This window comes from Apodemus sylvaticus, chromosome 23, assembly GCF_947179515.1.
Source record: "Apodemus sylvaticus chromosome 23, mApoSyl1.1, whole genome shotgun sequence".
NCBI classification, from domain to species: Eukaryota; Metazoa; Chordata; class Mammalia; order Rodentia; family Muridae; genus Apodemus; species Apodemus sylvaticus.
Window position 1 is genome coordinate 3,765,470 of NC_067494.1, and position 18,074 is coordinate 3,783,543.

Consider the following 18,074-nt stretch of genomic DNA (forward strand, 5'->3'; position numbering starts at 1 on the left):
TAATTTTTCCTCTGATTAGCAACACATTTTGCGTAAACCATAAACTTAACAACTCAATAACTTTTGAGTGAGTGTTAAAAATTGAAGTTACTTGACATTGTGAAATAAGTTTTGCCCAAATATTCTTTAATATTTTATATCATTTTTTTTAAGTTTTTAATTCATTATTCTTCATATTTTATGGTCTTGGTTTGCTAGTTGCTTCCTTTCAAATAGTCTTGAATTTTATGGCTGTTTTGCTTGGTTTTTGGAAAATACAGCTGGTTTCACGCTTTGTGATGTTTTGTTGCCTTTTCATTTGAAGAATTCAGACACATCGAATGTTTTATATTTTATCATGACTTTATCCTATGTTCTTGAAAAATTGTTTCATTTTTTCACCTACTTTATTTTCTATTGGTTATTTTGTTTATTTACATTTCAAATGTTATTCCCCTTCCCAGTTTCCATTCCTCAAGCCCCCTATCCCACCCTCTCTTCCCCTTGATTCTATGAATGAGCTCACCCACCCACCCACCCATTCCTGCCTCACTGCCCTAGAATTCCTCTGTACTGGGGCAAAAAGAGCCTGCCCTCCCACTGATGCCAAATAAGGCAATTCTCTGCTGCAGATGCAGATGGAGTCATGGGGGTCTCTCCATGTGTACTCTGGTTGGGGGTTTGGTCCCTGGGAGCTCTGGTGAGGCGTCTGGACTGTTAATATTGTTGGACTTCTTCCTATGGGTTTGTAAACCTCTTCAGCTACTTCAGTCCTTTCCCCAATTCTTCCATTGGGGTCCCCGCACTCAGTCCCATGGTTGGCTGTGTGCATCCGCATCTGTATTTGTCAGGCTCTGGCAGAAACTACCAGGGGACAGCTATACCAGGCTTCTATCAGCTAGTGCTTTTTGGCATGGGGCAGTTTCTAGATGGCCTTTCTTTCAGTCTGTCTTCTAAATGCAGTCTTTGTCCCTGTATTTCTTTTAGACAGGAGCAATTCTGGGTAAATGTTTGAGATGGGTCAGTAAGCTCCTCTCTTAACCAGGGGCTGTCTGTGCCTTACCTCTGGATATGGTCTCTACAGGTTCTCTCTTCACTTTGTTGGGTTTTTCAGCTAATGCGATCCCCATTGTATCCTGGGACTTCTTGCTTTCCTGGCATCTGGGACTTTTTAGTGGCTACCCCCAGTTCCCCATGTTCCACTGTTACTTCCATTCACTTTCCTGAACTTCTAGACTTCTCCCCAGCCCTGTCTTCTCCCACATCTGATCCTGCCCCTCTTTTTCCCTCCCCTGCCTCTCTCCCTTCCAAGTTGCTCCAAGGCGAGAGTGGACAGCTTTGTCTAGTCCCTGATTTTAATGGGATTGCTTCAAGTCTCTCTCCATTTAGTTTGAATTTGGTTATTGATTTGTAGTATATTGCTTTTACTACACTTAGGTATGAGCCTTGAATTCCTAATCTTTCTGAGACTTTTAACATGTTCTAAATGTCTGTTATTTCTCTGATTCTCTGTTGATGTTTAATCTCTTCATATTTTCTCTAACTTTGTACTGTAAGTTTATGGACAGTCATTGACAGCTTGACTCTGTGAGACCAGCATGGGTAACTGCTGTCACTATCTGCTCTACAACTTGGAACAGCTTTCTTTTGAAATGAGTCTTTATGTTGAGACGTATGACAATGATTAAATAATTAATCATAACATTTAATGATGAACTCTATTAGGTAGTACCTCAGAGGATATAATTATAAAATCATTTTAGCATATTTAATATACACAGTTGCCCATGTATAATATATAACACTATAGATTGAAAAAAGTCTTTAGGGGGATTATTTCCCATCAAAATGGGAGGAGGACTTATATTTGGGGCTACAAAATATAAATAGTATATATTATGGTTAAAATATTGCCAGCTTTCTTTTCCTAAACCCTACAGATCATGTTCAGAGATTAAACCACTTGCCTAAAGTTCATAGTTTAGAGAGTGATACTTTGACTTCATCATATTTAAATCTCTTATTAATACAGATTTCTAGTGAAGCCTTATGTGACACAGACTGTCCATTTTTCTGTATTTCTTGGTTTTTCAACTGAATATATAAATCCTCAGATTTACACAGCATTTGCTAGCACAGCTAACATCTTAGTGAGGATGTATCAAAATGTAATCAATGGAAAAAATGTGCTGTGAGTTCTGCCACCTGTAGATGCCGACATTGTGGAAAGGAGTCATGCTCTTCTGTGAAACTTCCTCCTTTGTTTGTGCTGGTTCTCAGATGTGCTTACAGGTGACCAAGTTCAAGGGTGCACTCACACAAAAGAGAAATACGCTTCAAAAAAGTAAAGAGATTTTGTTATTGACACTGCTTCATTCTTAACATTAAAAATAACTAATGTCCGTTATTAGACATAAGCCACTTGTCTAGTTCTAAAACCAGACTTATTCCCTTCATTTTATTGTAAGTGTATTGCTCAATTGGGAAATAATACAAGACCATTAGGAAAATAGGAAATTAGTGAAAAATTCCCTTAACAATAACAACCCTTTATTCACAAAATGCAGTTTTAATTCAATTAATTGTATTTTATATTTACCTTGTTAAGGTACAGTTGTATTCATTTCTACCTGGGGAATAAATTAGTATTAATAAGTGAGAATACTATTTTCCATAAAGAGATTATAATTACTTGATTGGATTTCTTATGACATTCCCAATTTTGAGTCACATGGCTTGCATACTTGTGTGACTTGAAAAAGTTATTTCTGGATATCTCCTTTCTTTTCTGTAAAACAGAAATAATTCTATCACTGCAGTTGTCCAAAAGATAAAAGGGGCATGTGTGTGTGTGTGTGTGTGTGTGTGTGTGTGTGTGTGTGTGTTGATGTGCTAACACACTCTTGGGCATGGATATGCACCATTTGTCTGGTATGTAGAGTAGTTTCTAACACATGATAAACATTCACAACTATTAGAACATGAGACAATGGTTAAGTTTTATTCAGTGAGCCAGATATGATCTTTTGCCAGCACCATCTAGCTTTTTTTTTTACTTTTTTTTGGATGCATTGTGTGGAATGACTCTTTCCTCTTTCAGACAATCTTGGTTTAGAGCGAAAACAGGCGGTAAGCTTCCGATCCAGTGCTTCTCTCTGTTCCCATCCCCGTGCCCTATGGAGACAGGGAAGGTTGGCACAGGAGAGAGGGTTTTCATTCACTGCTTATAAACTTTGCTTCTTCTCTTACTTTCTCAGCAAAATCATTGAATAATAACTTATTTTATTTTTTTAACCTCCACTCTTTTAAAAATTCTTTGCCTCCATGTCTCTGAAAATTATTATGACTATTTTAGGTATAAAAGAGAAAAACAGTATCCTACAAGAAATGATTAGTTTCTACTTTCCTGATAATTATCCAACTAATGCCATTTTGTTTCCTCATGGAATGGTGAAAAGCATATTTATAGAATGAAGCAGCAATTTGTAGACTTACTAAGTAATAAAACATGCCAGTTTATTGGTTGTTTTAATAATTTGTGGTCATTTATTATGAGCCCATCACTGCCAGGAAAAATGTAACTTGCAGTTTTTGTTTTGTCGTACCTTGCTCCATTTCAAATACAGCCTTAGTAACAATTGTCCTTAAAGTGGACACATTGGTGAGAGAAGGGAACAGAAAAACAGTCTTTGACTCAGGGGTCTTTGCAAATCTCTACCTAATATTTCTGTCAATGCCCACTTCTTTTGGATTACTCTGATCTATTTCAAAAGCATCTGCAAATGGAGGGAAATACATAAAAACGTGGAGTTTTCTGGCAATATTAAGAGAGATTTGTGTCAAAAGCCAGTATCTTTCATCAACATTGGAAAACAGATCTGTGTCCTCATTTCTATCTAAAGCTTTTCATTTCTATCTAGAAATGGAATATCCAGGCAGAGGAAGGTAAGAGGACCTGCAGTTGGCAGTGGTGATAGCTTTGAATTTTGAGTATTAATAAAAGCAGTCACAAAAGTAAGGTGAACTTTTTGAAGCTTCTGGAATAATTTGTCTTACAAACAACTGGGCTTCTGCTAAAAAATGAAGGTGCAGAATCCAAAATGCTCAATTCTGTATTTATGATGAATAAAGTCAAAATAGTGATACATTATTTTTTAAACGCTTGGCAATCACATCATCTTTGGCAGGTTACAATCAACATAATTTTTAATTCTCTAATGAAAAAAATGTTCTCCCAAACTATCTAAAGAAGTAAATGCTTTGTTTTTTTTTATTAACTGTTTATATAATAGCTTTTAATATTAAGAACAGCAAGTCAGGAACAATTGGCTACATCATGCATTTTATTAAAATGATTCAAAATTTTAATTTATAGGACTGCATTTCTTGGTAGCATATTTGACCACTTGTAGATATGGTTACAACAATTTATGTAGAGCAAAATCAAATAACTTTCTTGGAATTGATGAAACAGTAGGCAAATATTAAAGAATATTATTTTTATTTCTTGATGCAAATAATTTTTCTAAAACATTTAAATATAATCAGTAAGCAGTTAAAATTATATATCACATCAATTAGCCAAATAAAAATACTTCATAATTTTATAAAGTATGTTTGTCACAGAAAGTGAGAACAATACTGAAAATAATTTTAAATCTTATTCACATTTCTATTACTTAACAAAAGAATGAATATTTTTGCATTTTCCACCCAGAGTTGTAGGTGTACCTCAGTGTCTGCATGCACCTCATTCTTTCCCATAGTATAAGGATCACATTTATTTTGGTTTGTATAAAGTGGTTATCCTCTCTCTTTGTAGTAATGTGCTTTTCCTTCTATACAATCAACTTGCAGAAACATATTTTTTCACAATAGTTTAATTTATTGAATACATTTTCATTATCAAGTATTTTGCTATTTTTAAATTCCATAAAATATCTTATACTTAGAGATAAAGATATATTAAATGTATCATATATAACATATTTAGAATAGATCCTGAAAAATAAATGGGCCATAAAATATTTCAGCAGACATCAACAAAGATACGATGATAAAAGTGCAAGTTTTAATAGTTTAGTGTGTATAAACTTCAAATAAGTATACAACTCCTTAGAATATTGTGAGAGGCAACAAAGAAATCTTTCAATGATTTCCTTGAAGAGAATTTTTGCCTTTATTCTGTAAATAGCACAACCAAAGGACTTTGACCTTGGCAAATTATTAAGAGGAGGTAAGAGATGGGATAAAGGAAGGGTGAATTTATTGTTCGTCACACTTGTCTCCTCCCACACATCCAGATTCTGACTTTCCAATCTAGACTTCCTTTACTTTCCCTGACTGGAAGTTGAGGATTGTCCAGTCTTGAAGGTGTTTCCAGTTTCTAGTTGTGTGGGGCTAGTGTTTCAGTATCTGCCTTGTGATTTTTGACCATTCTAATCCAAGGAGAACATTTGAAACATTTAATTACCATAGGATTTTTTTCCAATGTTTTACTTTGTGACTTTAGAAAATGAAAAGGAGAGTCTATAAGAAATTTTTCACCACCTACTGCAGAATGGAACTTCTCTGATGAGATTCAAAAGGGACACTAATTAATGCAATAAGTCATTGGGATTTGGTTAAATACAGAGATTTACAACTATTCAAACCCAGGGAATAAGAGATCGCAGAGTTCTCAATGCTAAATTGGGGCACTTATACCCCACCTGCTCCCCAAGATTCAGGGGTCCTTATGGAAAAGGGGCAGAAAAGCTGTAAGATCTGGAGGTAGTGGCTGACCAACATGAAGCCATGCTTTCCATGTGTAACAAGGCAGTCATTGCACATATGAACTCACGGAAGTTATGACAGCGTGCCCATGACCTATGCAAGCTTAAGCCACAACAAATCCCAGCATGTTGGAAGCATCACACATTAAGCTCAAGATGCCTGGGAACCCTGATAACAAGGAAAAAGAATCTTGCTATGTGTACTGTGGTGTTTCAGAGCGCAAGGCTATATCCTCTTGTGGGCCTGAGTATGAGTACCAAGGTGCCCCAAGGCCCTTTTCTTTGGCACAAGCACCACGTGATGTTATTTCCGCCATAATTCTTAGTACTTATCATTCTCCTTATCGATTTACTGTTCCTTCTCTTTCCTCCATCCTTGATTCAACCAGTATTTGGTGAACTGGCAAGACCTAATAGGAGCCCACTTGTTATCCAGGGAATAGATGTTACCGATAATATTAAAATGAACGCTATTATTTGTGAATTCAAGAGAAATGTCACTATAGAGGAAGCTCTACAAATTTGGGGAAATTTCACCCAATGTAAAATTGAATATGGTCATAGTTACAGCATCTTGGTAAATTTCATACGTTACGTTCACTCACTCGAGGTGGAAATGAAAATAACCTAGAGTCACAGGCAGAGATGAGTAAAACTGCAGCTGTTTCCCCAGTTTTAGTCACGATTTTGTTTAATAAAAACAGGACATTTTTACTACAAGACTGAGGATGGAATAACTTACAGATATTTCCCAGAAAATTAGCAATGGGTTCCTTGTGTTCAGGGATGATGGTGGCTGCCCCCTAGGAATTCTCCAAAAAGGTTAGGGGAGAATGTTTTTTTATAGACAGACAGATGGGGTCTGGATGTTTAACCTGGACTGGAGATCTTGTGGGATTAGGGTATGGGACCCAGTACTAGAAAGTGATATTGGCAAAGGAACATGCCCTTTGCTATATATTTATATTTTTTATTAGATATATTCTTTATTTACATTTCAAATGTCCCCTTTCCTGCTTCCCCTTTCCCCCAAAATCCCATAAGCCATCTCCCCTTCCCGAATCAACCCTCTCCCACTTCCCTATCCTGGTCTTCTACACTACTGCATCAAGTCTTTCCAGGACCAAGGGCCTCTCCTCCCTTTGGGGTCTAACAAGAACATCCTCCGCTGCCTATGTGTCTGGAGACATGAGTAACTCCATGTGTACTATTTGGTTGATGGTTTTGTCCCTGGGAGCTCTGGGAGTACTAGGTGACTCATATTGTTGTTTCTCCCGTGGTGCTGCAAACCCCATCAGCTCCTTGGGTCCTTTCTCTAGCTCCTCCATTGGAGACCCTGTGCTCAGATCAATGTCAGGCTGAGAGTGTCCCCCTCTATATTTATCATGCACTAGCAGAGCCTCCCAGGTGACAGCTATATCCGGCTCCTGTCAGCCAGCACTTGTTTGGAGCACATTACCATAGTACTGGATTCCCAAAGAAAAGAGAATTAAGTGTCTATAAGAAGAATTAAAATGTAGAAAATTAGGACAGCCAGGAGAACTAAATAGATGGTGTAACTCTCGGGCCCAGGAAGAATTACAAAGACTGCAGGGTTGGCAGTATGATCTCCTTTTATGAAACCATACTGTCTAGAACACGTGTGAAAGGTATTGTCTTTGTAGTTGTAATACTGCTGCCCTCAACTTCATCAGATACTGGTGCTCAGGAGATAAAACAAAACAAAACAAAAACAAAACAAAACAAAACAACCAACCAACCATTGTGTTTGCTACAGAGCTTTTATGTTTTTTTCTGTTCTAAATCTGTACTACTCTGAATCACAAGAGAATGTTGGCACAGGAAAACAGAGAAGCATGTACCCACCCCCTCTATGAACTTTTTATCCTAACTTCCTTGTATGATTTCAATAAAAGGCTGGGGCTGAGTCAAGTCTAGCAAGCACTCTGACTCCGGAGTTCAGGAGCTCGCACTATAAGAACAGCCTGTCAGCTTATACCTCAGTTGTATGCTTTCTTACTCACCTACCAGGCATCCCTAGTCCTTGACAACCCCTGACTAATGTTGAGGCTGGACCCCAGTACCTGCTTAGAGGGAGGAGGTGGCATGACATTTTGCAACCCTGGAGTAGTACATACGAGCCAGTTTGTTTATGTGCTTATTCCATGACTGTTCAGTCAGAGCAGTCATTGATCAGAGCAGGATTGATTTCTGCAGGTTTCTTACAGTTGGCTCTAAATAATTCTAACAGTGTAATGAATAGTTGCTTGAATTTCTCCAAGATTCTAGAAGGCACACATCCCGATAGCATCTTTATTTTAGGACTTTGGATTTTGAGCAATCTAAAAGAATGAATCTGTGTTGTTTTAGGACATTGCATTTTTGGCATTTGTTACATTAGTGATAAAAGTTCATTGTATGTAACAATTGATATTTATATTTCCTTTTTAACAAGTATTGGTTCCAACCCATTTATTATCAATAGAGCTGCAACCTTTTATATGCAGAAGGAAATATTTGATGTGAGAAGCTCTAAAGGAGAAAATGAATTACATAAGGGACCAAGAAGTTCCTGCCATCAGAGATTCATGTCACTTATATTGGTAATTGTGTAATAACTTACATTCAGAAAAAATATAAGTAAATACCTGATTTATAGAATTAGCCAACTTTCCTTGACCTAAACATGTGTACTATGATCAATTTTAAGCTATCAATGTTATGCTGCTGACCACAGAAATAGGAACAAGGTATCAGTTTCTACAGGTGAACATATATATATATCTCTCTCTATATATATGTGTGTGTGTGTGTGTGTGTGTGCATGTATATTTCTAGGCATACATGTGAATACAAATGCAGAATTCCTATTTTAATTATAATTTGTCCCATACGAGATATATAATTGTCAGAAGAACAACTATATAAGAACGTATATGAAGAAATGGGGCAAAGTTTCTTGGAAGAGAGAATAGTAAATTCAAATCCCTGCTGGGGAACTGGGTTTGGTGTTTTTATGGTCTTCTGGGAATGTTTAAGGGATACTGTCTTAGTGTGACTACTATAACAAAATAATATATACCAGGTGTTAAAGAACAGAAATTAATACCTCATCATTCTAGAGGCTGAGAAGTCAGAGATGATGTAAGTAGGGTTGAATTATGATTGTCATCTCCTCTGATGCATTAATGATGCCTATAATTCTGCCTTTACATTGTGTGAAAGTAAAGAGAATTTCCCAAGGCCTCCCAGGTAACACATTCATCCCATTCACAGGAATAATGTCCTCTAGGTGTAATTACCCCTCAAGCTGCCCTCTGAGTCCATATCAGATTAGGGATTAGGACTTAGTAGTTGGTTCTGGAGAGATATAAGCTTTCAGAGTATGAGGAATCAAGGAAGTTAATATAGATGGAGAAGAATCATTTGTTAAGTTGGGAGAAATAAATCTAGGATACATATTGTAAGTATGTATTAAGTGTGCCTATTTGGTGTTAGACAGGGAAGATCTCACAGGTGTAAAAATAGAAGTTAGGATGGCTGCATTTTTGTTAGAAGAAAGAACAGGTCTTGCTTATGAGCCCTAGAAATCACATTTGGCGGGCAGAGTTTTTCCTACATACATAGATCCCCCAGTCTTTAGCTTTTATATAAAGAATATTGTGTTACAGCACTCATGTAATTAACTAACCTGGGCCCACTGGGACTCAGAGACTAAACTGCCAACCAGGAAGCCTGCATGGGAGTGACCTAGGCTGTCACCCAAAGGAGGAGGAAGTGTTACAGTTGTGCTGCTTAGTCTTCATGCAGGAGGCCTAATAGCCTGAACAGCCACTGTTTCTGACTCTTTTGCCTGCCTTTTGGATCCTTTATCCTACTGGGTTGCTTTGTCCAGTGTTCATTTTACCTTCATTGTTTGGGAGTAAAAGCATGCACTAAGACTATGTCCATACTCTAGCCAGAGGGACTAAAGGTTTGTGCTAATGGCTGAGTCACACCACAACTAGAAACACTTTTTTTCAGCAAACAACACAATCTCTGGTTCTCAGGTTCACAGTGTGACCCAGTAACACCTGGGCCCATCTGGGCTCACAGAGACTAAACCGCCAACCAGATAGCATGCATGGGACAGACCTAGTACTTGTACACATATGTAACAGATGTATAGTTTGGTCCTCATGTAGGATTTCTAACAGCAGGAGTAGTGGATGTCTCTGACTCTGGTTGGATCCCTTTTCCTTAGCTATATGGCCTTGTCTAGTCTTAATAAAAGAAGATGCACCCAATCCTACTACAACTTAATATGCCAAGACAGGCTGATATCTATGTGAGGTCTTCCTTTCTGAGAGTAGAAAGGGAAGGGACATAAGGGAGAGAGGAGGAGAGGGGGAGGGACTGGCAGGGAAGGAAGGAAGGGAAGCTCTGATTGGTCTGTAATATAAATACATAATGAAAACCAAAAAGGAAAAAGAAAACTGGAGTCATGTTAACGTTTTTTCAAAAGGCACATCTGATAGAGAGAAATATCTAAAATATATAAAGAACTAAAAAAGGAAAACAAAAACCTGGACACCAAGCAAAAGAAATAACCCAATTAAAAACAGGGTAACAGAATTTTCCAAAAAGGAAACACAAGTTGCCAAGAAGTACTTAGGTAAATGTTCAATATCCTTAGCCATCAAGGAAACACAAATTAAAACTACTTTGAGATTTTATTTTTAAACCTCTCATTGTGGGGAGTCCCTGCAAGTGTCATCATCGCAAGTGGTGAAATAATCCTCAGAGGCAAGAACAAAACTGGGTTCAGGGTGACCTAGCTGGGCTGGTTCAAACTTCTGGAATCTGATGACAAGCGGTTTGTGTTTGTATATATTTAAACACAGTAAAACTTTGGTAAAATGTTTCCACATGATCATTATCGCAACGAAGCTTTAAGCATTCCTATATCAAAATGCCTTTGCAAAGTACATCTCATTCACAAAACACCTGTGACTTTTTCTACAAGTATGAGTTCTATTGACCAAGAAACAGTGCTCGGTATGAGGACCTAGAGGGGAAAGGATTTGTAATAAGCACAACAGTAAATTATTTTGTACATGGGACCTCTTTCATGTGGATGGAGTCTACTGACTGAGAAACAATTCTTGGGAGGCTGGGGGATTTGGTTGAAGGCTGGCTTTGTAAAGTATCAAAACCATCACCTGCTTATTAAATAACACCCATTCCAGCCTTCTGGGTGAACAGGTGTTAGTTCCTTCCATTGTAGAAATACAGTCCTGTGTGTTTAATAATTCTGATTTCTCTAGTGCTCGCTGAAAATATATGGACCACTTGCTCTCTGCATGTCAGAATAGCTAAGATCTATAAAACAAGAATAGCTCTTACTGGAAAGGATGAAGAGTAAGGGGAGCCCTGTCCATTGCTTGTGCAGCCACTATGGAAAGCAGTGTGTTAGTTCCTCGGGAAGATGGGAATTGTTCTACCTCAAGAGACAGTTATATTACTTGGGTATATATCCAAAGGATTCTATACCCTACTACATAGCCACGTGCTCAAACATGTTCATTGCTGTTCTATCCATAATAGCCAGAAATTGGAAACCTAGATGTACATCAATGGATAAATGGATAAAAATGTGTAGTATGGTACATTTATACAAAGGAATATTATTCAGCTGTTACATAAACTAAATCATGAAATTTCAGTTAAATGGACTGAGCTAGAAAAAATTAAACTGAGCCAGGTAACTCAGAACCAGAAGCATATATATGATATACTTTCTCTTATATATAGAATTATCTATTATATATGCAATAAGCAGACTATAGTTCATACAACCACAGAGGTTAAGTATGTATTATGGGACTGGGGTGAAGGAATGGATCACTCTAGGAAGGAGACATTGAATAGTTATCACTGGATTAGTAGTGGACTGGAATGGGAGGGTCATATAGGGAGAAGAAGGAAAAGTGGGGTTAAGGAAGAAATGTGGGGAGGGACAGCTAAAACTAAGAGCCATTTGAAAGGTATGGAAACCCAACAGAGTAGCAGCTTCCTAAAACATATACATATATTAAGATGTTCTAAAAGGAATCCTCGAAAACCAGAAGAGACTAAACCCAACTGAGCATCTTTTGTCCATAAAATGAAGCCTCAAGTGTTGGTCAAAGAGGCCCCATTGGAACCCACAAGCAACCAAGGATACTGACAAGGATACTAGCTACTTTCTACAAACTGATAAGGTCCTACTGCTGAAGATAATACCCCCACAGCTCATTAAATAGGAGAAATGGAGCCAGTGTGTGCTAGAACCTTCATCCTTACCAAGTAGTGTTCATGGTACTAGAAGGTACTCAGCACATTACCAAAGGAAAATGTAAACATCAACTCAGCTACAAACTCTTCAGTCTGTGGTGATGATCTGCCTGTGAGGTGTGTTAGTAAATAGTAACACAATGCTTGTGGGAGTAGCCAACCAATAACTGATTAGATATAAGACCCATTCTATGAGTTGGAATTTGTCTTAGAAAGTCATTGCTGTGAACACCAAGACAACTTTTTATAAAGGATAATGTTTAATTAGGATGACTTACAGTTTCAGAGGATTAGTTTGTTGTTATCCTTGTGGGAAGTATGGTAGCATGTAGGCAGGCATGGTGCTGGAGGAACTGAGAGTTATGCATTTTCATCTAAAGGCATCCAGAAGGAGGCTCTCTTCTGCAGAAGGGTCTCTTTCATACTGGGCAGAACTTGAGCACAGGAGGCCTCAAAGCCCTCTTATATAGTGACATACTTTCTCTAACAAGGCCACACCGACTCCAAAAGGCCATACCTCCTAATAGTGCCACTCCTTTTAGCCTAGCATTGAAACACATGAATCTGTGGGGACCATTTCCTTTCAAACCACCATATAACTCATCCCTAGAAGTGCCTGGGTGTCAAAGAACCTGAAACCAGACAGGCCAGGGACTTAAAAACCAAATACTACTGTTATACTAAAGAAACAAAGCCATAAAAGGACTCTAAATGACATTCTGCTAAACTCATAGATCAGTGCTTTGATTAGTCATCATCAGAGAAACTTTCTCCTCAGGTTTATGGCACCAAATACAGAGGTTAACAGCCAGACAGAATGCAGAGTAGGAGTTTGGGAGTCAGCAGGGATGGAGAACAACAAGGAAACAAAATCTTTAAATACAGCAGGAGTAATGCATATACAAACTCAGAGACTGTTGCAAAATGCACAGGGCATGCATAGGTCTGGGCCAATTGGATCCCCAGTGCTGAGAGGAGTAGTCACCAGACCCCATCCCTAACCAAACAATAATCTCCATCTGATAACTTGCAAATTAAAAGTTAGTTTTCTCTAACAGTATTTCACTGGAGATGCAAACCATTCTTAAGAGCATATCCCAGGCCCAGCAGTAGCTAACCAACACAATTAGAACTCAATGGCTCTTTGAAGGTTCTTTGTCTCATAATGTTTTGTCAGGACATTTTATTTTAACCTTACTGATCTTTAGAATACATAATATGGCTTCTGCTTTTGTGTTTTTATTGAATTCTTGTGTTCTCAAACATGTGCTTCTGCCTCTATATGCTTTCTGTGTTTTTGCCTTGACTCTTTTTCTTCTGTTTGTTTTTCCCTGTTCTGATTGTTTTTGTTTTACATTATTTTTATTTCTATTTGTTAGATTCCAATTTGCTTTCTAAGGGGATACTTAAAGGGGTGTGAATTTGAATAGGCACAGAAATTAGGAGCATATTGGAGCTGTAAGGAGAAGGGAAATTGCAAGCAGAATATAGTTTATGATAAAAATAAATCTATTTTTAATAAAAGAAAAAACCGTATATTTGAAAGCTATAGGGAAGTTAAGGAAGGGAGCATTGAAGGGAGAACATTTGTGAAGAAAATCTGATGTAAGAAAAAAAATCTCATGCAAAGCTAAATGTAATAATATAAAAGTGTATGTTGTTTGCTGGTAATATCAGAAAATCGGGCCTAAATTCTTAAGGAATCCCAATAAAGCACAAACTTCTTTCATTTACTTTCTAATCCATTAGAATCCAGTTGCTATATGGAGAGCTTGGTGGGCCACACAAGGCTTTTACGGGGCTTATTGACTATTTTCACAATTTCTCATCCTTTCTATGGAATGATAGGAAACTGCAAACAAAAATATTGCAATGCAAGCCTGAGCCACTGAAGCTGTGGGCCCGCGAGACACACCCTTTTCCTGGGAAGTCCATCCTCCAGCCTGCGCTTCCGGTCCGGTGGTGGGTGTGGCTTTCAGTGACGTCACTGCCGTGCGCCGACTGGCGGCAGATTCAAATCGCCCGCTGTATGGTGTGGGGAGGCAGGCCCTGCGGACGATCGCGGAAGCCGTGCCTGAGGGAAGTGGGGCTGGCCGCGAAGATGGCGCTCTCCACCACAGTCTCCAGGCGGATAAAGCGCAAGGCGCCCCGCGCCTTCCTCAAGCGCACCTTCAAACAGAAGAAGCCGCGCTTCCGTCTGGAGGCGTGCTGCGACCTCCTGGTAAGTCGCCGCTGTCCCGGCGCTCACGGGGGCCATGGCAGGCAGCGGAGCGTCCCTGCACCGAGGAAAGCGGAAAACCCAGAACTCTGTAAAACTGCAGCGGAAAGGCCCCGCCCCTTACCGCTCCCAGGTCCACCATTAATTATTAATCAATCACAGGTCCATTATTAATCACAGGTCCAGACTGGCTCTGTGATTAGTTCAATTGAGCCGGGTATGGAATGTAAGCTGGCTACAGATTTGCATCCTGCCCCCCTTAGCTTCTCTGTGTACCGAACACATTTCTCTATGGCCGCTGCACTAGGTTCCTTACTAAAGGATTCAAATCACTTATTAAAGTGATTCGAAAGTGATCGTGTAGCTGTGGCATCAAGTTTTCAAAAGTTTCAGGACTGTCGTTTTCCACACTTCTGTTTACCCGAAATACCGAAATATAATGCTTTTCACGAATTGGCCCCAATCAAACAACGCTATGTTTCTGCCTGGAAGTAAATTAAGTTTGTGTATTTTTTGGGGGGGAGAGGGGTGGTTTTGTTGTTGTTTTTATTTTGGTTTGGTTTGGTTTTTCAAGACAGGGTTTGTTTATGTAGCCCTGGCTGTCCTAGGACTTGCTGTGTAGATCAGGCTGGCTTCAAACTCAAAGGTCTGTCTACCTCTGCCACCACCACTACTACTCTCAATATGTTTGTTTTCAAGACAGGGTTTCTGTGTAAATGCCCCTGGCAGTCCTGGAATTCAGTTTGTAGTCTAGGCTGGAACTCACAGAGACACCCCCACCCCCACCTCCACCCCCACCCCAGACTCCTAAGTGCCTGACAATGGATGCTGAGAACTTTGCTCCTCCAAAAGAGCAGCGAATGCTTATAACCACTGAGCCATCTCCAGAAACTGGTTTTCTTGACTGTTACAGAAATATCTACTTTTTCTCTCTTAATTTTCTTTTTTTATCTCTGGAGCCAAAATATAGCCCTCCCCCCTCCCAGGGGTACGGGTGGGGGCAGGTAATACCTCTTCTGTCACTTGCTCTTGTTTTTCTTTTTCATCCTGTAGAAGAAAATTATGTAACATTGCTGTTTTTCCCTCACCCCTGACTCCTTGGTGGTTGCGAAAACTTGGTGGATGGAAGGAAATCCTCTGGGATTTCCTTGGAATACACTTTTGAAAGTTTATTCTGTTTTCCCTGGAGCCTAATAGAGAAACCCACCTCATGAATATCCAGGAGACCACTACCTGATGCAAGGGATTGTCAAGCCTTTCTCAAGTAGCTAGTTTCCATTTTCTGTCCTGGAGTGACCTGTGGACTCTGCTGGAGTGCTCTCGGTGTCAGGGAAAAGAAGCAGAGTTGAAGCCCATCGCTTTGTAGTGGTAGTGAAGGGAAGGTCTTTCGGCCAGTTGTTGCTCCCAGGTGCTATTTTCTTGTTCTGTCAGTTTGTTAAACAGTTCCTGTTTAGGCTTTTTTAGTTCATCGACTTTTTTTTTTTTTTTTTTTTTTTTTTTGCTTACAGCTTTCTGCTACCCAATAACTTCATAATTATATCCAATAAAGCTTTCTATGCCATTCATAATGTTTACACCATTTAAAGCAGCACATTTTGTTCTTTTGTATTAATGCAGTATCAATTAGTTGTTGAGGTGTTTATTATTGTCATTGTTTCAGATTCTGATGTTGTCTACCAGTGTAGTATGCAGCCTTATGGGATGATTGTTCCATTAGTCTGGGAACTGGAATCAGGAGCCTTTGTCTTTGTAGTTTAGCACAATGCCCTGAAGCTTCTGAGTCATTATTGTTTGGAATAATGACAACTGATATAAATAATAAAAGAAAATTGTGCAAGATACCTTTTAACGGGTTGTGTGTGTTTTTCACACACCTGGAAGAAGCTGTGGGTTAGAAAGTTGTGAGTAATAAATTTATGGTCAAAAGGTTTATATATTATATAACACTATATGTGCTTTGCTTTTAAAGATCCATTTGAATTGCCTACTCTTTGTTCAGCGATTGGCAGAAGAGTCCAGGACAAATGCTTGTGAAGGAAAATCTGGAGTTATCAAAAAGGATCATGTACAGGGTGCAGCAAAGGTAAAATATAAATGTTCTTAGTAAGCAAGAGTTAACATAGTAAGTACTATGACCATCATCTTTGCCTGATTTTTATTTCAAAATACCTGTAGGTTAGCATAGGGCTAGAAGAGTTAGGAAAGACTGAGGTGTACCATCAAGGAAGGCTGTTGAACTTTGTTAAAATACACAACATACTTAGCATTTTGTAAACTTGTTTAAGCACATGATACTTTCTTTTATAGTACCCATACTAATATCTCTTTGCTGGCCTGGCAATTTTTATGAAGCTTCTAAATACTCTTCAATGGGAAATACCACAACTATAAAATGCACATACGGACTTTCCTGAAAGCAGTGCACTGAGTAAGAGTATATGAAAGTGTTTTTAATTTAGATCCTGTTTGTTCTAAATATATAACATGCTTAACATTTTCTAAAATTTTTATTGCCTTTATTGTGTGCCTGCATGCGCGCGCGCGCGTGTGTGTGTGTGTGTGTGTGTGTTTGTGTGTGTGTGTGTGTGTGCGGGTGTGCATATGTATATGTGTGCACCTGTCATAACTGTGGAGGTCAGGGCAACTTTTGGCAGTTGGTCCTCTCTGCAATATGGGATCAGACCCAGGTCATTGGACTTAGCCATTAGTGTCTCTACTTGCAGAACCAGCCCACGGGACCTGAGGTCTGTTTTTCTTTTTAAACTGTAGTAGCCAGATTCTTTTAAATTTTATTTTTATTTGTACAGTTTTGAAGTGAACTTAGGGCCTCTTCCTTCCATGACTTTTACAACTAAATATTTCCCTTTGTCTTATTTCTGGAACATTTTATGTTTTGAAAATTATTTATGAAGTTATTCAATGTAAGATGACCAGCTGTTAAAATTCCAGCTTAATTGTGAGATGTTTTACATTGAGATATATTTATACTGTGTGATACTACTTTATAGTTGTTTTGAGTTTGAGAATTTTTTTTTTTTTGAATACTCTAGATCATTGATTTGTTGGCAGGCTGGAGCGAGCGAGGGATGACACATGGCATGTTACCCAAAACTTATTTTGAAATCAACTGTTTTGATACTTTGGATTGTAATTGGCAAGGCTTGTGAATGAAAGTGAATCTAAAACCAGGTTGGGTAATGTAGGGATGTTCCCCATTTATTGAGAAAGGAAGACTGTGTTAGAGAAATATAGAACAGTTACCTTGCAGATCAGTAATTCTGACTTGTTTTTCATAGCTATAATATATCTTTATTTCCTCCCTTACAGGTAATTCTGAAGAAGAGCAAAGGTTAGGTGTCAACATGTGCTTAAGAATTATATGATGTGTTAATTTAAGTCGTAACAGATCATTAAAAACACTTTGTATGTATCAGTGTATATTGTGGATTATTAAACCATTATGCTTTTATTTCTTTTAAGGAATTATGCTTCATTAATGGTGTCTGAGTTTCTTTTGTGTTACTTCATTGTTGCTTAGTGTATCAAAAATGAAATCATGGTGTATTGAATAGCTTGAAGAGATGTATACTCCTTCAATTAAAGCTTATATGTCTTTGAAGTTAGCCAGAATTATGCAATGAATTTAATTTCTGAGAAAGCATCGTACAGTAAAATATAGGTTCATTTTTTATGTTAATTTTGGATGACTTCACAAAGCACTAGTTTTGTGTTACACTAGTAGTAATAGTAAGGTTTCTCAACTAGAAGATTGCAAGCATCAGCTAAAG

At 38.4% G+C, this 18,074-nt stretch overlaps 1 protein-coding gene across 2 annotated transcripts; it reads left to right on the forward strand.

Moving 5' to 3' along the window:
* The first annotated feature begins 14,055 nt into the window (after window positions 1-14,055).
* On the forward strand, window positions 14,056-17,769 carry Cenpw (centromere protein W). 2 transcript variants are annotated; one of them, XM_052169851.1, is made up of 3 exons: window positions 14,072-14,289; window positions 16,256-16,369; window positions 17,614-17,769. In XM_052169851.1, exons 1-3 carry the CDS (start codon window positions 14,098-14,100, stop codon window positions 17,638-17,640), a joined length of 333 nt encoding a protein of 110 aa, XP_052025811.1. In that variant the 5' UTR covers window positions 14,072-14,097; the 3' UTR covers window positions 17,641-17,769. The 2 variants fall into 2 exon arrangements, with proteins under 2 accessions (XP_052025812.1, XP_052025811.1); XM_052169852.1 differs by lacking the exon at window positions 17,614-17,769 and having other exon boundaries at window positions 14,056-14,289; window positions 16,296-16,373.
* The last annotated feature ends 305 nt before the right edge of the window (window positions 17,770-18,074 follow it).

Bases quoted from the DNA above. Each gene is read 5' to 3' on its own strand.
- Cenpw (XM_052169851.1), top strand. From the start codon at position 14,098: ATGGTGTGGGGAGGCAGGCCCTGCGGACGATCGCGGAAGCCGTGCCTG. The intron at 14,290-16,255 runs GTAAGTCGCCGC...TTGCTTTTAAAG, and splicing joins AGGCGTGCTGCGACCTCCTG to ATCCATTTGAATTGCCTACT. The intron at 16,370-17,613 runs GTAAAATATAAA...CCTCCCTTACAG, and splicing joins ATGTACAGGGTGCAGCAAAG to GTAATTCTGAAGAAGAGCAA.